The sequence below is a fragment of the Mycteria americana genome, chromosome 2, assembly GCF_035582795.1.
Source record: "Mycteria americana isolate JAX WOST 10 ecotype Jacksonville Zoo and Gardens chromosome 2, USCA_MyAme_1.0, whole genome shotgun sequence".
NCBI classification, from domain to species: Eukaryota; Metazoa; Chordata; class Aves; order Ciconiiformes; family Ciconiidae; genus Mycteria; species Mycteria americana.
Window position 1 is genome coordinate 56,631,925 of NC_134366.1, and position 21,837 is coordinate 56,653,761.

The 21,837-nt window shown below is 40.3% G+C and overlaps 1 protein-coding gene across 1 annotated transcript in view; it reads right to left on the bottom strand.

Annotated features, from left to right (window-relative positions):
• ITGA9 (integrin subunit alpha 9) overlaps nt 1-21,837 on the bottom strand; it is a 225,956-nt gene that overhangs the window by 98,302 nt on the left and 105,817 nt on the right. Inside the window, exons 16-17 of the mRNA XM_075493530.1 lie at nt 14,613-14,768; nt 1,411-1,487 (exon numbers count right to left, since the gene is read on the bottom strand). Of these exons, the coding sequence (XP_075349645.1) occupies nt 1,411-1,487; nt 14,613-14,768 (233 nt within the window). The remainder of the gene's footprint in view (nt 1-1,410; nt 1,488-14,612; nt 14,769-21,837) is intronic.

The window sequence follows — 21,837 nt, forward strand, 5'->3', positions numbered from 1 at the left end:
ACAGTTGTAGCTTTTAAATTGCCAAGATAACATAAATAACAGATGAAAAAAATAAACAGTCTAATGCTCCAATTGCAAATATAGCTCTTACTGCTGTAATTACTATACACTGACTGACAAGTTTTTAGGACTTGTCCCTTGCTTTTTATTGATCATTCCTTGACTGCAGGACAAATTCCCTCACTGGCTTCCCTAGTCCACCCAGACACGTCTCCAGCCCTCAACAGATTTTGTTCACCATGAAGATTGAGGGAAAGGTCAAAAATCCAGACTAATCGCAGTCAAAGCTCGGACTCTGCAACCTGAGACCTAACCCTGCTCCCAGCCAATGCCCCGAAACATTCCTGTGGACTTCAGTCGTGTCTGGAGAAGTCCGTTAACTTCTCAGACTTGACTCTGGTTCAGTTTTGTCTCCAAGTACGGTTACAGCACGCTGTAGACTTACATATAAGTCTTTTTATATATAAATGTGTGTATATCTCCCAACTATTACTTCTTCCCTTCCCCCTTCCCCCCCTTCCCCCCAAGCAGGGGAGTCTCTTTCCCTCTCTTTCCTGACCTGAAAGCAAAGCATTTCACAGAAAGCATCTCCATCAAACAGCAAAACCTCTGGCACACAATTAAATAACTCACATCAGCACTTCCATCTGCTAAAAATGCTGAAAAAAAGGAAACAGAAGTGATGTGTAAAGTTCACCTTTAGCCTGATTTATCCCAAAATTGAATAACTACATCCTGGCAAAACAATAGGCATTTTCCTAGGATCACCAGTCACAAGGGACAGAACATAAACTTCACCTCTGGTCTATTTGATGAGGTTTATTATCCCAGAAGAAAGTGAAATCAGACGCCCCTTCCCAAGTTACTAATAAGAAGAATCTGACAAAGGAGAGCAGTATTTCAGAAGAGGTAGCATAACTACAAGTTCAGAAACAGAAAAAGATAATTTGAAGAAGACAATCTGCCATTCTGAGGGGGTTTTTTTAATCTTCCATGTGACATTTTTTCTGAACAAAACTGCTTTTCCACAGGCAGTTTTACTCCTATCATGCCGTAAACAGTATTTTACCGTCTTTGAAATGGTCCATATTGGTAATTGATTTGGGCACACATCTTTACTTTCCCTGCCCCTCTCTGCTATGCTTTTTTTTTTCTCCAGGCTTGTCTGTTGTGATTGGGAAGGTGAATGTGTCTTGGCCCGTATGTGCACAGAGCCCACCACCACAGGAATTCAGATTCTGTGTACCTCTCAAGACCTTTCCACACTAAAGATGATATCACTGTCGTCATCATTCTAGTCTGGATATAAAACATCTGTGTTTGTATTTTGATTTTTTCAATGCCATCTTAAATAAAATGAATGGCATACTAGTGTGTAAGAAAGGAAAAAAAAAAAGTTCACCTACTCACCTAGACAGCAATAATTTACCCTGAAGTTTCAAATCAGCAGCACAGTCATCAGATTGACAGTTCCTCTCAAAAACAGTCTGTGAAAAACAGAGGAAAAAAAAAAAAAAAAAGAACTGTTAGAGCATGAGAAGATCAAAATTCAAAGAAGGAACATCCCTGGATGAAATAAAAAGCCACCAAAATGTGTGACACAGGGATATATGGTGTGAGTGTTAAGGAAATCCAAGGGCAGACAAATCTCATCTTTATCACAATCGTTTTTATTCTCTTCTAACTGAACAAGAAGTTTCACCAAAACCAGACTCTCCCAGAGGTTTTCCTCAACCCATTCCCACTTCCCATCTGACAAGAATTACTGCTCACACAATATTTCTGGCACTCTTATTTCTCTTCCCCATGCATGTGCATGAAAATGAAACAGAAAGTAAACTATTTATGAAACCATTTTCAGTCCTAAGAATTGCAAGGAAGGAAATCATGCACCAAACATATTCACTAGCCTATATTAAAGATAAGGAATTAAACATTTTTTTTTTCCTTTTAGATTTTATGTATGGTAGGAAACATTTCTGCCATCCTACAAGCAACAGAAAATTACAAAGACTGTTACATACCAGCGATACTCTCAAATAATGGAACCACTGTCAATCTTGTGAACTCTGGTACAGACTATTATTTAGGAAGTTTAACAGATTGATAAAGCTAGGAACTGTGAAAGGACAACATACCACTATGTTGACATGCTATTTAAGGAGCAAAAATAAGGGGAATATGTGAGAAGTCTATAAGCCTATACAAATGTCTATAGTAGTTTGTCATGGCTAAACAAGGCAGCCACCAGTGAGTGAAAGACGAGGACAGGAACATGTTCCTGGCGTCAAAGAAACCCAGATGCTGTCAAGATCATGGTTACTTTCTCCTGCTGTTGAGAACAGAGACCAATACCTTCCTGAACAGATGACCAGACTTTTCAAGCTGGAGGATTCATTCTTTCAGAGTTGTAATGCTCTTCAGCTTACCAAATATTCAAAGGACAAATACCCAAAAATGAAGGTTGCCAACACTGTTCAGCTAGGAAACCTGACAATCCACTGATCTCTTCCTTTAATATGAATGTTCCTTTCTACAAGTTTGGCTTCATGACTTTTATTACCAAAGTAAATATATTTCAATCATAAATGCAAAGACAGCAAATCTGTGCAGGGGACACATAATGGTCAGATAGGGTTGGAGAGACTCAGGGGTAAAAAGAAAAATAAAAGAAGATACAGAGTTAATACATCTTTTAAGAGCTCTGCCAACTGTATCAGAACTGGAGAAAGACTTTGAATCTCAAGCCCAGAGGGCATACAGATTTCTAGTCCTTGTCTCTCCAGGAAGATTCTTGGCTAAGGAGGCAGCTTGCTCTCCTTTTTCTGTATTGTCAGAGCTCTCCAAAAAGGAGTGGACCTTTATGAAGTTAATTGGTGCTGGGCTAGCAGATATCAAACTACACTGTAGATTGTACCAAGTTACAAAAAGAAGACAGGAGGTGGCCAGTTTATTTGGGACTATTTACTTTCATTTTCCTTTCCCACCTTTTGCTTTCTCAGAATCTCAGAAGTGGAAACTGTTGAGGATTTAAACACGAGGGCTGAACTTACCCTTCCTCCTTAAAAGACTACCACACCAAAGGACAAGAATAGCCCTGAGACAGGAACCAGCACAAGGTATCCCTCTCAGAACACAGCATGTTTCAGAGGTATAGTCTCAAAAGTCCTCAGAATTAATCCTCAACAACTGTAGTAGCTATATATAGGAAAGACCATTTGACCTTCAGAGGAGAAAGAAAAATAAACTGTAAAAATATTCTTGCCTGACAGTTTCCCTATTTGCATTGCAGAAATCTTGGCAAAGCGAACTGAGCGATCAAAGACATGACCTGCACATTTCAAAGAATAAAGTACTGTAAGTACATGTAAGTAACTACCTAATAATCCTGGAATTTTGTTACTAAATCTATAGTTGCGGTTCTTCAAAAAGAATGAACAAATACCTCATTTTCTAAAACTACTGAGCATGTATCTCTTCCAACATATCATGCACTAGACAGCAAGCTACTTTGAAATACATTGGGAGTATTTCATTATGTCATAGAAACCCAAGCTCCTACACAGCACTGGGATGAGAGAAAGAAATAAGGATGATGACTCCCCAGATCCATAACTGTGTAGGAGTGAACCCTGTGCTTCTGTGGAGGATCTTAAACCCATTCAGGTTTGGGGGAAGAAAGGATTTCCAGGCCAGCCAGCTGCTAGGACCCATCGATGCAGTCACAGCTAGTTCAGCAACCCACTTCCATCACAGGCTAACGACATTTATGGACTATTTTGCTATTTTCCGCTATTTCGCTGGTCTGGACAGATGTTGCCATGACTCTACTCCACCTCCCCTTTTTGTGTGCCTGCTAGAGCCTCAACCCTATAGGTTCTCACAGTCAATCTACTTCCTCCATTTTCTTCTCTGCTATCTTGAGCCTCCCTTTCCCAGCCTGTTGCTTCTTCTGCCTTTCCAGTTGACTAATTCCTGCCTGTTCAAATGCCACCTAAAGACTTTAAGTCGTCATAACATTTGTGAACACTGCTTATATATTCTGTTAGTGTGCCCTTACTTGGTCTACTTGGGCTGTGATTTCTTTGGGACAGAAACTGTACCTAACTCAACACTGCGTGTTGTTAGAGCAGGAGTCCATTCCTGGGATATGCACAGGCCCTACTAAATTATAATCACTAATTTTAACTCTAAGCAATCTTTATCAGCTTTACAATAGCAGTTTTAGGGATTTACAGAGCTCTTTACATATTAAAAGTGTTGAACAAGGTAACCAATGGGCTGTACGTATTATCCAGAACTGGAAAAAGGGAAGTAGGACAAAACAAATTCATTGCACTGTGGAAACACTTCATAATTTTTGCAGTTACTGTTACCCAAAGTGAAGAGGAGCAATTCTGAACAGTGCTTTTATTTGTCTAATGGATTCTTACTGTATTCCACTTATATTGTAACAAATACCTCACAGCTTTGAATATGTATTTCAGAGATGGTCAGGAAGCTTCTTTACATAAGAAATACATACAAGAAAAAATTCAAGGGCCAGGGGGCAGGGAAGGGGCAAAAATTGTCCTGAATGAGAAACACAGCTGCATCTCTTATCTCAAGGCCACCACAATTTTGTCTGGCATTTCCAGGAGAGAAATATGTGTTTGTGTGCTCAGCAGCAGGGACAGGATAACCTCCATGTTTCTAGGACACATCTTTACCGTACAAACACAAAGCTAATGTAAAGTGCATGCACAGTGAGTCTGTCAGACTTCCTGCAATCACCAGATCTACAGTAAAGCACAGAGGAAATCCAATGTTTCCAGGGTCCACGATTCCTCTCTGCACTCTCCCCTGCTGCACAGAACCCAGCAGCTATGGGGAATTGCTCCATAGCGGTTCCCTGGGTCCCCAAACTTCCCGGACAAACACAGTTTCTCAGATTCTGCATGGCATCTTTTCTGAGTAGAAAAGATGATGCTTCTTCAAAGGAATGTGGCAGATATATTCTGAAATGTTAGTGGAGACGGATGTTGCCCATGTCCTCCAGAGGGTAAGTAAAAAAACCTACATTAAGATATACTCATTATAAAGAGTGAATATACACATCTGTACACAATTAAATGTACAGTAAGGAGAGACCTAGAGCCAGCTGATAAGGAAGGGGATACGTCTAGACAGGCACTTGGATCAGGCCCTCAAAGCAAGTACCTTTGTGTCCACTCTGCCTCTTGAAGAGAGGTAGTGGATTAAATTCCACACTTTGTGGTAAAGGCCAGGGGTAAATGTACAGTCCTCTGCCTCAGGAAGTAGGAGGGGAATGAATCCCTAGTTCCTGCATCCTAAGGTATCCTAAGCACAAAGCTGCTGGGTATTGGGTGTGAAGATATTCTCCTTTTCCTTCCTGCTGATAGTGGACTGCTAAGGAATGCTGCTAGGAGGTAAAACAAGCAAGGAGGAGCCTGGCTTCAGCCTAATGGTCAGAGCTCTCTGCTCAGAGAAAGGCGATCTGGGATTTCAAACATGGCTCGCTAAATTGCTTCACTTTCTTTCAATGGCTATCTAAAATTAAACACATCTATGTTTCTGGGAGTAGGGAAGAGAACAGGAAACCAAAAAAACTTGTGTTTATGGCACTCCTGCCCACAGAAAATACTGGAAATCATCCAATAAACAAAGAAAAAAAAAAGTATTTCAAGATATTCAACCTCCCAAAATACAGGGAAGCACATGGAAATTTCAGGTTGTAGCCAAAATGTGCAAGACTTTGACAAGTTGCCAGTACTGTGTTCCAGTAAGAGTTGTGCCTATCCTTTCACAGAAAAGGGAAAGTGACAGTTGGAAGACAATGCTTGAAGAGAAGGAGGAGAAACGGGATTCTCAAAAGAACCCTTGAAAACATGTCGTTTTATGGTATGGATAAGAGACTAGTGATTCACTCTGGATCAGGCCTTTAACTACTTCCTAACACATCAGTCTACAAAAGGTTCAGATAGCACCTCTTAGAAGGTGGCAGAGCTGGCTTTCAGTAACTGAGGATCCACTCCTTTAACTTCATAAACTGTGCCACGTACTTCAGCAGGATAACTTAGGTTATGCAAAATAAGAATACAGTATTCCAATCTCTACACTGATTTCCTGTAAATTGTCACCATACCCTATGGTATGTGCAGGGATGACTTAGCAATTAGATCATGCTAGTAACACAAAAGCAATTCTATTTAAAGGACGCAGGATAAGGGGGCTTGTTAGTCTAATAATTCTTTACTTTTTAGATCTTGATGCTATACCATGTTATCTGGTGAAGTTGGGTTCCTGGGTCCTTATTTAGGGACCAGGATATATGATCCAATTTTCAAAAGTACTGAGCTCTAAGCAAATCTCACTGCCTTTTCTAGGAACTATTTCCTGTTTTATAACTTTACAAATCAATAACTTAGATATTAATGTGCCTAAACATAGATACAGGAGCCTGATTTTAGACCTTTATTTACTTTGTCTTTAAATTTTCAAGTTGCCTGCAAAATAAAGCCATTACCTACAGATCTATTGACCACAGAAAAAGAAATAGTGACTGACTCTCCCCAGACGTCCTGTGCTTCACTATACTACTCATGGAAATGGTCCATTCATATATCCTGCTAAGCAAAGTGCAAAATGGCTGATTTAAATTCCCACTAGAAAAGCAATTAATACTGCTTTAAAAACTTTCCAGGATTTCATCAGATGTGCTGGCTAAAATGAGAACGCATGACTTCCACAATACCCCTAGTGAGTGGCAGAGCAAACACATGATGAAGGCAGGAATACCAGGGGAGCGGTAAGCGTTCAATAGAATCCTACTACAAAACCAAAGAGCCGTGCCAGTACTGCATGGTGCAGGGGACCGAGGTTAGCTAGCAAGCTCCCTCAGCTCCATGTAGACTTCATCAGAGCATGCATTCATGCAAAGAAAACAGATGCTCATTTATAGTGCATTAGCGTAAGAAAACAGAAACTGGCCAGTAATAATTATTTTACTACACCAGTAAGGGTGCAACCATGTAAGTCGAAATTCTCCAGCTGGGGAAGGCTACAGGGGAATTCATCCACTTTACTGAGTGGAAGACTCTGGGCCTATGGCTCATGACTAGCACATTGTCACTTATCAAGCCATCTAAGGCCAAATGCAATCATTTCTCCCCTATTTCAGCTGCATCCTGCTTTCAGTAAGTGTTAAAAACTGGGCTGGAGCACCAAGCTAAAAAGGAGAGACGACACTCAAGTGTAAGAGGAACAGGAACTCCCAAATGAAATCAGTCTTTTAGAAAAGATCAGGCATGAAACATGTTAGCTATTGAAGGCAAGCATAAATTAATAAACATATGTATTAGTAATTCCTCACAGCAGTGAGTAGATTTAACAATGCAATCTTTTGTCCTCATATTCTCCTGGGGTGAAGAATTATAACTGGTGGCAATGGAAATACACCCCCAGCCTTTCGGAGCTTTATTAGATTTCTCGTCTGACTCACTCATTTTTCAGGCTGAGGCAATTTTTTCTTTTTTAAATCATTAACAGTTCAAATCATCCAAATAGTGTTCTCATTTTACAAGACTTCAGACCTTATAAATTCATAGAACAATATATGGGAAAGACCTATCGGGTTAATTGTCCCATCTCCCCATACCATTATAGAATGGATTTCTGCAGCACATTTCTCAATATATTTTCCTGTCTTGTCTTAAATGGCCTTCCATTTATTTTGGATGACTACAGAATAATTCAATTATATCATCTCAGGAGGGTTCTTTAATGATATTCGAGAACATTTTCTACTCTAAACCTCCTTATTTCTACTACTAAAAGTGGAATCGTGCAAGATGAATCTTTTTCTCAGGATGCTTTCATACTTAAACATTTTAACACCAGAGTCAAAACCTTTGCTACTCATGACACAATTGTGTAATTAAAAATATAAAAGCGTAACAACAACAACCACCAAAACACAGATGTGGCAGCTGTTTTGTCAGCTGCAAACGCAAAAAAAGTCTACAAATCATCAGATATGCAATTTATATCTACCTTCAGCCCATTTAGACCCCCAAGGATATGTGAAAGTCCTCTCCTATAATCCACCAGGACTTCAGTGATTTTGTATTTATACTACTCTGATCTGACAAGGATTTTGTGGAACTGAGGTACTCTGAACTGAATGAACTAACGCTATCATATTATCTCCTCTCAAGATGTTAGGTATTCCAATTAAGCTCTACTGATCCTTCATATAACTGCTGAAAAGATATGAACAGAGCTAATGGAGCCTGGCTTCCTGAAGTCTGTCACCTGTCTCTGTGGTTTTTTAAGAATATTACAATTTTCTTTTATAGCTCCATGCATAAGCAGGAATTTTCCCTTTCTTACAATTACAATTCTCCATTCACAGAGTAGTTTGGAAATGAAATGCATGCTGTTATGCTGAACTGCAGAAATTACTCAGTAGGATTTTCAGTTAGGGTTCAGCTTGCAAACGCTTACGTGATCATCTCTCCTTTCTCTACCTATTTATTTGAAGAACCTGTAAACTACAGATAATTCACATCCTACCACCTAAGACAGGATCACTGTGTAGTCTGACCCTCCCCTAGCACACATGCCAAGACATGAAGGTCTATATATCCCCGTGTGTGTTTGTGTGTATATTAGCATTCGATATTGGCTATTGTTCTTTAGGAAGCCCATGAGATCTAAACCTGGGGATCAAACCATGTCTTACACATTCTCAGTTATGTTGTTTTTCTTCTACTAGGAATATGAACAAGTTGGACAATTACTGGCCAAGCCTGTCATTGCTTAAGAATGAGCCTATAGAAACATGCATACCATCAGAGGCACTGATTTCCACTCATTCTTACTTCAGCAAGTTTCCTGATTATAAACATTTCAGAGGTACAACACATCTGGACACCTGCTGTTCTTGTTTAGTTCTGAATCTCTTCCAGACTTGTAAATCTTTCCTCTTTATTGCCATTCAAAAAAAAAAAAAAAAAGGAAAAAAAAAAGCAGGCAAACATAATAATCAGCCTAATCCAGTACATGATCAGGGTGGGTCCTTTCCAGATTTCCTGGCACGAATAGCACCCAGTCCTTGCCAGTTCAGCACCGACTCCGACCAAACTTGTCTAGAGCAAAAGACAGACACTACCAAAGGGATGGCAGACCGAGGAGTGGAAATCATCACTTTCAGCAATCCCACTCCAACCAAAGGGAAAACAATGGCAATTAAGCAGGAAGGGTGGCACATGGTGGATCTCTGCAAGAATAAATGCAGAAGACAATTTGGGAACTTGCCCTGCCCAAGGAGGAAAGGGTTTTAGCAGCAAGACGTTTCATCTGGAACATGGCAATTAGGCTGACTCCTGCAATCTCCCAAAGACTTTTTACGTGCCTGGTATAAGTCAATTAATCTTCCAACTTTCCACCTATCCAGCTACTGACAGGTATACTAAGGTATTGAGGCTTCAGCTGTACCAGTAAATTAAACTGCCCTGGCCTCCAAGACAGGAGCATCCTAACTCCTGACCCATGCCTGGGAATGGTTTGCAGTAGTTGGCACAGGCTAAAACCATGCAAAGAGCCATTCCAGCAGCTTACCACGATAAAGTTGTCACTCCAATGCCTAGAAACACCCTGGGGACAGTCCAGTTTGCTGGCAGAGACATGACCTGACTCAAGCAGGCACACAGGGATCTCTGCTCTGGAGAAGGCACCTCTGACAAACCTGGACCACGCTGTGTGTATGGACACTACATTTCAGCCTGTCCAGATCTGTCATTGCTTTGTCCTCAGTATGAGACCCAGGGTATGTGTGCATGTTTTAAAATAGAGAATGGCATTATTTGTGCAGCAAACCAAAAATCACTAAAGGTGTTCATAATTCAGCTCCATAAAAATCCTCCTATACTTTCTCATGCCTGCCAACTAAGCTAATTTATGTGCAAATACTTAACAAGCTTTTCAAACACAAGTATTTCTAAAAAACAGTCCTCTGCTTTAAAAAGGTGAAGTTTATCCCAGAGACGTGCAGCCTCAGTCACCTGGAGGTGAAGCACTGTACCCAAATTCTCACTGCAAGTCAGTGGCACAGCTGGGAACAGAATGTCCTAAACATTTTCTGTCTCTTCTTATAACTCACGAGCAGTTTTATGGCAGACCATTCCTGAAGTTCTGAAGACACTGACGCAATTAAATCTACTGAGAATATTTTCCTATAACAAAATGGTGTCTCCATCCACATAACAGCAGGTGATTTTATTACAGTATTTACAACAGGCAGAATTCTAGCATACCACATTTTGAACTCTAAGATACATTACTGGATACTACTAGGAACAAATCTCCACTGTATTTGGCAGGAGATCTTTCTCTTTCTTGGTTGACATGTATTTATACAGTGGGTATACAAAAATAAATGTTATAGTACAAACCACTTAGGACAAACTAAGCCAAACCAAGTTCTAAATACACATTAATTTCCCTGAAGTAAGGAGACTTATTAGTTTTTTCCAGTGGATGGAGGTAGCAACTGGATTTGGGAGGCAACAAAGAAGCTAATGGAAAGTCATCCTCAGGTTGCGAAGTTTTAAAGTTCATAATATGCACTCAAAAAGTAGAATCTTTTTTTCCTCCACCCAATCTTGACCCATCAGAGATTTTCTGTTCAATCAAAACCGAGCTGGCTAGCCACTTACAACTTGGAAAGCTATAATCTTCTCCACACAACCAGTCTCCACCCAACAATTGTACAAGTTGCTGAGGCATCTATTAATAGACATGTACACATAACCCTTGAGGATTTGCTTTTGCTACCACAAATAATTACACCAAGCTATAGCAACCATAGTTTCTGGTAAGCATCTACGAGAACCAAGAAAATAATTAAGTCCATGAGAAATCAACTGTTACTGTATCCTGGGCCAAATAGTCCCTCAGGCCAGTTTAATTACATTATTACTTCATTTTGAAGTATCAGAGCCTCTTTGCTTACAAAAAAATGGCCAATACATGAAGTCCCACAATTGCATGCTTTTTCCTTAGGAAATTTCAGTTAAGATCCTTTTCTTTGAATCAATCAGAGATTCAAATTATTTACCATATTTTGATGGTTTCAAGCATAGTTCATTTAGGAATAGAAGCAGGCTCCTTCACTGAACAATCAAGGTTTGTTTTTGTTTTGTTTTTGTTTTGTTTTTGTTTTGTTTTTGTTTTGTTTTTGTTTTGTTTTTAAATACAAGCATTTTGCACTGACGTACAGTAAAAGTTGCATTCTTCTAAAATAAAAGTGACCAATAAATAAAAGCATTTCAAATTATATCCCACATCCATATACTCCTTTACTATTATAGCTCTGCCTTGGTCTAAGTGACTAGTACAAGACCAGACTGTCTCTCACATGCAATGTAATACTGATTTAAAGGGTGAATATCCAGCAAAATCCTTTTCTGTGATTATGTCATTAGGTAGATGTCACTTCTGGTGGTGGGTTTCCATGAACACTATTTCCAAGCTCACTCCTTAATGCATTAGAGCAAAGCACCATGAAGAACTTCATATGCTCAATATAATCTTCAATTCTCATGCCAAGAGGCCACTTCATGGATTTCCTATGTCCTTGTTTGTGAGCCACAGGGCTGTACACTCTTGTTCCCTGCATGCATGCATGACTTCCCAACATCTGGTTCATGAAAAACAAACTGAAATCCCAGTGAAAGTTATCACTTCAGCTTTAACAACACTTTAGTTTAAATAAAAATCACATCTAGGTGACTATAAAGCCCACACGTTTGCAAGATGTGTGGCTTTTCAAGACCTGCAGTAGGATCCTGAAAAACAGAAGTCTCCCCCTTTCCTGCCCACTCACAGCTCCCTCCCATTTCTTCAGCTATTCACTACTTTCAGCTGCTTCTCCTGCACTCATTCACAAAAAACAACCACCTGGGCTTTTTAGCAAAGTGTCAGCCTCTTAACAGTATCTTAATGGTGCCTTGAAGCAATAGATGCAAGATTTCCAATATCAAAATGTCACTTCTTACTGGATCAATAGGATCTAGGGCTTTTGAAAACCACACACAACCAGCTATATTTAGAGACTTCAGTACTAGCACTAACACTAAACTTGTCCACCTGCCCTCACTCGTGCTGTATCTTCTGAAAACAGAACCCGCTAAATCTGTCTTGAATTGGACTTCCAAATCGTACGGTCCCTCCAGAATCATTAGATCCTTTGAAGAGGTAAATCCTTTATATAATAAACTTTGGTTCCTACTATCCCTTTTGGCTTTTAAATACAATTTCTACTTGCAAGATGACAAGAATCCTGATTTTCCCATGAAATTGGTATTTGAGGACCCTACCACCATGCCTCGAGGCTACTCCGGCAAGGCTTTGTCACCATGACTGCCACACTTTACTCTGAAGCTCTGCCCACTTCCTTAGCTGAAAACACAGTTACAGGCACACCCGATGTCAAAATCCTTTCCTTACTAAGCTAAGTGAACAACATCTGGAAAGCAAATGGAAAGGGATTGTTAAACTAGCTCCCTCTCATCCAAATTACACAAAAAAACAAGTCAGGGAAATACCCAACATATTTTTGTTTCTTCTCTATAATCTCAGCATTTAGGTATTTTAATATTGATCTGAGACTATGCCTGCAGGGCAAGATGTGACCTTTTGAGTTTAAACCCAGTGGTAAAGCATCCAAGAAGTTTCGTTCATGTAACACTTAGGTTTTCAGCACACTGCTCAAGTTCCAAAGTTCTCCACAAATTCCCATCATAATGTTTGCAACAACACAAAATTCAGATACATAACAGCCACACAATCCCTCTTCATAAAAATAAGTAATTCTTAGATGCATCTTTCATTCATACATTTATAAAAATAAAGCATACTTGAAGAAATACTCACTTCTCCAAATACAAGGATTATAGCCAAATACATTTCAAAACACTTGGGTATATAACAAAGCAAATCTCTTTAAGCATTTTAGTTAGCATTCAGGGACCTGCAATTTCAGCACAATAACATATCCTTATGAACAGCATCAGAAAGTAACGTTATAGATGATGATGATGCAAACATCACTTAATAGGTATGAGCTTCCCGGCGTTAAAAACCAGATCTAACAATCCACTGCTAAAAGCCTCAGACTCTAGACAGACTTTTTACAGGTTTGGGGGAGGGGGGTTTGTTTGTTTTTGGTTTGGGTTTGTTCTGGGTTGGTTTTTTAGTTTGTTTGGGGTTTTTGTTGGTTTTGGTGTTTTGTTTTTTTTTTTTTTTAAAGTTTCCTATTCACAAGCAATGCCAGCTCATAAATCTGTAAGCATGCTTTGGAAAATAAACTTGCCTGGATGCAACCCTGAGCAACTCAACCTAACTTTTAAGTTAGCTCTGCTTTGAGCAAGGAACTGGATCTCCAAAGGTCCCTTCCAGCCTAAATTATCCTGCAATTCTGACACACAAGAAGTTTTGCAAGCCACAAAAGAAGTCTGATTTCCCTGTGGCGCCTCGAGCTTCACATTTGGATGCTCTGCTGCTGGCACAGTGGGAGGTTGAATTGTCCTGCAGGCTCCTTCCTCGGCAGACTGTCCTGCACCTACAAGGACCACACTCAAACTGGAATCTTTCAAAAGGTCACTAATGGGGTCTCTCTTCTCACCATGACTGCCTGCTTCATGAACCCTGAAGGTGTTTAATACCTTCATAAGCACTGTCTTGATCACTCCTGTCAAAACCTGCCAAAATTGGCCAGCATTTTCCAAAGATACCAGTGAGGTCAAGAAAGACAAACAAGAGAGGCAGGATAATCACATACACTTCAATTCCTTTGGGAATGATCTGGGAGAAAGAGGGGAAAAAAAAAAAAAGAAAAAAATTTCTCTACTCTCTGAATGAGAAGTGTTTCAAAATTAAGGGAATTCTCTTGCTCTCACCAAAATTAAAGACAAAAGGGTTTTCTGCACTGCAGTGGAGCAAAACAGGATCCTAGTAAGTACATGGCTGCACCTACACTTTACTTCCTCTGAAACAAAACCAACCTATTTTAGCACAGCACATCCTGCAATGACAGCAGGAGTGGGTTTCCCTTGACACGGGAATGGACGTGAGGAGCCCTCAAGAAAAGAGGGCAGTTGGGCCAGGCAAATTTTTCTTTATTCTGTCCACCATTCTCCCCTCACACAGAGGGGCAAGTTCCCATGTCCCCTCCTGGAGCAGCCCTGTCCCTCCAGCACTAACAAAGGCTCAACCTGGAAAGCCAGGGCCAAGCCTTTCACAAGAAGCTCCTACAGAAAGGGAAGAACCAGAAGGAGCAGGACCTCTCTCATCCTTTCCCTTATTTAGTCTCCTTCTTCCCAGCACAAACACCCTGAAACAAGAAAGTAACCTCACCTTGCGCTGCCCAACCTTGTCAGCACAAGTCTTTACTATGTCATGGAGAAGCACTGACATCAGCAACAGTAGAGACTGTACAGAAAGGCTACTGTGTGCAGACGACCCAGAGCTTGCCAATCCCCTTCTACCTCGACTTCTGCTGTCAGTTCAGCCACAGGCCTTCTAGGGAAATAACATAGTCTAAACCTGACCTGATTCCTTTGCACTATCTTTTGTCCTTTCTTCCAGCGGAGAATGGGCTTGAGAGCAGGTAGTTCCTTGTCCTCTTTTCCTCTTTCTATCACATGTTCCCCAAGGCTGTATGCAGCTTCAAATACAATTGGAGATATGACGTCTTTGACTCTTCTCTATAAAAGAAAACAAACAGATATTTCACCTATGCATATAGGCAAGCTGATTTTTATATACAACAATTATACATACAATTAAAGCAGATTTTTATATTCAGCACTGCAGTCAGGAAGCAGGCTTCTCTACTTCCTTTATTCTTCTCCGTGCCAAACAGGAACAAGCACATTAATCCAAAACAAGTCTGAAGATTAAAAAAAAAGTCAACAAAAAAATTAGTTATTCTTTTCGGACCTACTCTTGGTTCCACAGAAGCAGTGGCATATTTGGCACACCTACAAATCAAGTGTTTTTCAATAAAACCAAGACATTTTCTTAAAAAATAAAATAAATAGGAAGTGTTTCCAACAGCCCTGCACAATGTGGAAGCAAAGAGCAAATCATCTTCATCTCTGGGGTTTCTAAATCCTAGACTTCAACTGAGGTCACCTCCAGTGTGCTCCATTCATGAAAAGAAAAAGAGAAAGGAAAGAGAAAGGAAAGAGAAAGGAAAGAGAAAGGAAAGAGAAAGGAAAGAGAAAGGAAAGAGAAAGGAAAGAGAAAGGAAAGAGAAAGGAAAGAGAAAGGAAAGAGAAAGGAAAGAGAAAGGGGAAGGGGAAGAAAGGAAAGGAAAGGAAAGGAAAGGAAAGGAAAGGAAAGGAAAGGAAAGGAAAGGAAAGGAAAGGAAAGGAAAGGAAAGGAAAGGAAAGGAAAGGAAAGGAAAGGAAAGGAAAGGAAAGGAAAGGAAAGGAAAGGAAAGGAAAGGAAAGGAAAGGAAAGGAAAGGAAAGGAAAGGAAAGGAAAAGGAAAAGGAAAAGGAAAAGGAAAGGAAAGGAAAAGGAAAAGGAAAAGGAAAAGGAAAGGAAAAGGAAAAGGAAAAGGAAAAGGAAAAGGAAAAGGAAAAGGAAAAGGAAAAGGAAAAGGAAAAGGAAAAGGAAAAGGAAAAGGAAAAGGAAAGGAAAAGGAAAGGAAAGGAAAGGAAAACTCCATCTTGCCTTGTTGTTTTGCAATATCAGTGAAATGAATAGGTGGGTATAGGTACCATTGTGGCTATAAAACAAGATTACAGCCATGCATGGCACAAAAAGCCATCTTCCAGCACAGTTCTGAAAGCAAAACTCACAGCTCCCCCCCACCCTCAGCACAGTAACACTTTCAGTATGTAAAGGAAGAAAGTTTTTCAGTTTCTTTATTTGCTGTATTCTAGGCTTCATATCAGACATATTAAATGGTGCCACATTATTCGTCTGATGGGACGAAAGGATTGCCTTTTCTTGTTGTTGGAGCCCAAGCCACAAAACTCATACCATTTGTCACAACATGCGACGCCTAAATCCAGTTTGCTGTGCAAGGACAAAATGGCCATTGTGCTCTGTTCAGTCCTGACTTCCAAAATCCAATTTACCAGAAAACAGAAGTGGCAAATGCTCTACCTTTTCATAGGCAAGCATTCCTCTTAAATTTTAGCTACTTAAAAACTTAGTGTGAATTCAGCGTAGAAATTGAGGCAATAAATAAATACCATAAGTAAGCACAACGAATCTTCAAATGGGCCAACTCTCAGCTTCGCCTTGCATCAGTTAACAGGCTTCTCTGAACACAGCCTGCCAACCACAAGTAATTGAGATGCAACACAATTTAAATTGCATCTTCCAGATGTGGGAAACCTGGGCACTAACTGGCTTTCTGACCACCCTGTTTCATCTGTTTCAAGGCAACCATTTGCTCTTTCTAATACATTGACTGGCCACAGGTCTCTGAAGTCAGACAAAGATTAGTGGCTAACCAAATTCCTAAATCATTGGTTAGGTGGGTGAATAATAGCAGAGACAAGGTTGGATGACTTTTACCTTCCTGCACCTTGAAGCATCCAGCCAGCCCCTGAATTCCTTCCCATTACCAATGTCTGCCAGTGCCCTGCGCCCAGCAGCAGCCCAGGGCACCCGAAGTTTAGACTGTGCATTGCTTGGAGCGGTTTGTGCTCTCTTGGTAATGGACACCGATCAACAGTGGACATAGCGGCAGTGGTGACTGCCCTATATTTCCCCATCCCATAAAGAGGACCATGCATGCTCTGGGGTACTGCTAATCCTCTCGGCAGAAGAGACACCGACGCCTTCAGCCCCTTCCACAGTCCCACCCTCGGGGTAGTTTTACTGTACTGAGATTGCTAAATAACAACACCACAACTCACAGAAGCTACTAGCTTTGCTCTCACAGAAAATCGTGTATTAACTTAAGCGAGGATTGTATCAGCATACAAGAAGACTACGTATACAGAGAAACAAGACTATAAAAGAGCATGCCATGCAGCAACAGTCAAATACAATAAATCATCAGGCAGATCACCACCTAATCCAACTGTATGCAACCAACTGTGTAAACACAGAACAATTAAAAAATGTAGGGAGTGGGTTAAATTAAAATCCACCTTTGGTTTTCTATCTCTATTACTGCAGTATGGCAAGAATAAGTGCTTAATGTCTTCTAAGTGTTTTAATATGATCTTGCAGGGTTCAGTCCAATGCCCTTTGAAGTCAAAAGACAAGTTTCCCATTGACTTCAATGAATGTTGGAGTGTGCCCATACTGTTTCTCTGGTGTCTCTTTCTGCTTCATTTTAGTGGTGAAATGGTGACTTCCAGCAGCTAGATTAATTACACGTGTGGATATTCCCTCACCACAGCCCTGGGGAAATATATTTCACATACCCACTTGTCTTTAATTAAGGATGAAAGTATGAATGCTACCCATTTATTAATTTTGCCACATGTTCAGTCCCTTCTGCTCACAATCCTACAAACCCGAAGGCGGCAGTCTGTGGGATTTGTCCTCAGTAAGACAGAGACAAGAAAGTTCTGCCTTGCAGGTACACAACAGACTGTCTGGGATGTGAGCGCGTAAAGTGAATAATGAATATTTGCCCAAATGCAATCTGGAGAAGTACTATTTTAGGTTAGAAATACACCTAGTTTCTTTCTCTTTCAGTTTACCCAAATGTACCGCTTCTAGTGGTTGAATCATATACTGAAGACACAGCCCACAGATTGCTTTTAAGTATTCTAATTTCTAAAAGGAAGTCAAAAGATGCAATGACAATCAGATTTGAGATAGACTGAAAAATCCTTCAAGTCAAGGAAACTGTATGTGTTGCTTTTCATATCAGTTACATGGCCCTAATGAAGTGGATTTGCCAAGGGAAATAATTTCCACAAGCAGCTTCCACGTGTATTCACCGTTTTTCACCATGACGCTGCTATGCTGAGGAAGTGTCGAAGGTTAAAGACACTTCTGCATCATGAAAAAGCATCCCTGGCAGATCATAGCACACGGACAGCACAGCTTCATTAATGGAAAAAAACGTCTGGAGGACATTAAAACAAGTGTAATATCCAAGGAGTTCACATTATCAACAGAAACATCTGCATAACAAGGGTTCAGTTGAGTAACAGCAATAAATATCCAGTCTGTACAGACTGGATGTCACTGAACTGCTGCAAGTTTTCACTGTGCCTGAATTAGATTGGGGATCTGAAGCTGGGTTTCCCACAAGCCATCAGCTATCCTATGTAGTTTTCTTGTTCTTACAAGCAGTTTCTCTAGGGTGGTGGGGTTTTTTGCTTCTCTGTCTTTCGGACCGGATTTCATTCTGGACATAAGAAACTTTTGCTGTAAGGCTTTTGCAGAAATCAATACACTTCAGTCCCAGTAAATTACCCTTCTGCCAGCATCCTTTTCTGCAATGGAAACAGCCATAGCCAGCTGTATCCTTTCGTCTGGACCTTTTATCTTTTCCTGTGAGGCATGTTGCATGACATCACTCTGAGTTGAAGAAAAAGGTGTTTTGGTATGAACAAGCTGGGTATTGCAGGATGATCCCTCACTAGTATCTAGCAAAGACAAAGAACTCCGAGTCCAAAAAGAGCACACTTTTAAGAGCATCTAAGTAAGTAATAAGGCGCTTAGAGATGTTTCAAAAGACACCGTGGTCCTGAAAGCTCACCCTAACAAAGAGCAGGCTTGCCATCTCCTCTCCCAGAACAATCACCTCAAAGAAATAAGCATTTTTTAAATGCTGTGGTAGAAGCTGGGCATGGCCACATATTTCTTCCTTTTTGTTTTCTAGCTTAGCAGGGGAGAAGAAAGCAAGCAAGCAAAGACTCTGCCTGATTTATGACTGCATTTCTGTTTGGCTTTAGTACCAAAAAGTCCTAGAAATCTGAAAAGTAATCACAGAGCAATGATCAAACGTTGGAGCTGTGATTCGGAACATCATTTCCAATTCCCTCTCGAAGATGGAGTGTGATGACTATAAGAAATCATTTTCTATGCTTTTCATAGGCACAGCCTAAGGCACATCATGACAACACAAACACAGGCACAGATTCCAACATCCTAAAGGCACACTGCCTTGGCGGGCAGCCACTGCCTTCTCCAACCTTAACTTTGTGCTACCAAGAGCCCCACACATCAGGAACTCGGGCAAATTTAGATGGAACAAGACAGGGTTTTAGTCAAGGGATAGGATTTACTCTGCTCATGGTGTGAGTGGTTGCCAGAGAGGATTGGATATCATTTCAGCTTTCTTTCAGCTCAGTGCCACAGTACAGTCAGGGGACTGTACACGAGCCCAATAAATCATCACATCTAATCCCCTTTCTTCTACAAGGTGAAAGTCTCCAGCAGAGGCTCTGGAGAGTGCCAAATTCCATTTTTAATTATGGCCAATGGGCTGAGAAATAAATTGAGATGTAAATAATCCCCACAATCTACAGCAAGAGTCCTGCAGGAATAAAGGATGAAACATGGTCCTTTAAAGCAATGAATATGAAGTCATTTTCAACAGCATTGAGTGAGGAAATACACAAAACCACAGGGTGGCTTCTACGGTTGCCCCTTGCTTTCGTCCGTGTTCATGTCCTTCTGGAGTTTCTCTCCTCTTTCTCTATGGGAAAGTTCTCTGATCTGTCGGACCTTTTTTCTCTACTCCATCTGACTTGATCCTGAGAACATCAACCCATGCATAGATTCCAGAGCTTTTACTGAATTCAGCACAGCTTTTCAGTACTTCTGAGAATCCAGCTCTGTTTAGTTTGACAATTAAGAATGAGTTCAAGAACCTGGCTTTTAAACCACTCAACCTGAAACTTTTAGTCTAAACATATTTATTTCAAGTTTTAAACAAGCACTAATAACGGACTATAGGAATTTTTACAGCCTTAAAACACACAAAATAAATTTGACAATCCCAATTTAATAGATAACATTAATGCTGTAAAACATATAAAAGCGATTGTGCTAATGCTAATCCAGCATAACACTTTAATCAGCTCACAGGTCACTACCACATAAGTCCTCAACTCAGTGCCAAGAGATAAATAGTTCCCTGTTCAGTGATATCAAAAATGACTCAAATGTCCACCAGCCTTCAGAGACAAAGGCCACTACTTCCGCAATTTATCAAATGAAATATAAGCTGTAGGTCTTAATATATATACATTATGGCTTCTGAATCAATAAGATGACAGTGCTTGACTTTAAAATGAATTACCTTCTCCTATTATCTCAGCCTCTCTCTCTAAACTCCGAGTCATTCAGGACGCAAGGCTTAAGTGCCATCCAATTTAATGAAAACATCAATTAGACAAATTGGCTTTAAACTGGAGGACAGATTTCCATTCATTTCAGACGAATGAATGTGTACTTGTCGTTCTTGTACCTGCAAATGAGTAAGCAGCAACTTAACTTCCTTGCCCTGTTACTTGCAACACTTATTGAGTCCAAGTTTAGATCCCTTGGTGTCAATTCCCAATGCAAATACTTTCAACCTTCTACTAATACTGTGCAAAAGAATAACCACCTCTGTCCTCATGAGAGCCTTCCTCTGTCCTGCGTTTACTTTGATATTCTAGGACTTGTAATAATTTATTTCAGATTGGTACAATTTTAGCATTGGTATCTCCCCACTGCAAAGGCAGACAAAACATGGTCATGCCAAAATTGTCTAGAAAAGATCTAGTTTCCATTCCGTACACAAGTTGTTTTTTTTAATTTTAAGATGTTACTGTAGTAAAGGGGGGAAAAAACCCAACTACAACCTTTTTCCCAGACAAGAGACAGAACTAGTTTACTTGGTTGGTAAAAGTTCATTTACAACATTATTGGTGAATTTTTTGTCAAATTAATAGCATATGAAGGCAATCAGAGGCCTGATGTTTCAATAATACATGCTTCTGTTTTCTTTTAAGATCTTGTGACAGCTACAATTCAACAAGTAGGCGAATAGTCTTTGTTGCTAAACTTCAAACATTACGAGGCTTCTGAAGAATCTCAAAGTTTGGGGGGGTGGGGGGGGCCAAAGGATTTGCAGGGTGTCACACCCTTGAGTGTTACTTAGGGTTAGCGTTTGAAAGAATGGGAGTGCTTCCTTTGTCCTCTTCCTAGATGCGTTACTCCAGCACACAACCATTTCCATCAGGTCAGCAACCCCTCTTCACAAACACTAATAACTGGAAAGACGTTGTGGGAGAGAAAAAAGCAAATCCTGGGGGAATCTGGTATTAAATAAACACCAGGCGCCCAGGAGCCTGTGTGCATTGCGAGGACACCCTGAGACAGCAAGGGAAGGGTTTCAAGTCCAAAACCCCAGCTGGGAGCAGTCACACTCTGAGTTTAAATAAGTGCTCACCACCCCTGCGCATCTGGCTTCCCGATATCAGCTGGGGAGTGATAAAGGTATTACTGATGTCGGCATGGGAGAGATTGCGATCAATAGTGTAAATATTCCATGTCAAAGGCTACAAAGGCTTAGCGATAATATGTTACTGATAATCCTTTCATGGTAATCAGTAAGAAAAGTCACTACATGCCACCCAAATACGGTATTATGTATTAGTGAGCTCAGACCTTGATTTTCCAGCTCAGTACTAAAATGCATTATGACAATATAGTATCACATCCTATCTATGCATTTGAATGTTGAGTCTGTTATTGGACCTAATGTTTTCAGTTAAATTTTTATCAGCCATTCCCTTTCTCTCTTTTATAGTTCACTTTCAGTCTTTCATTGGGGTTTTTCAGATGAAAAATA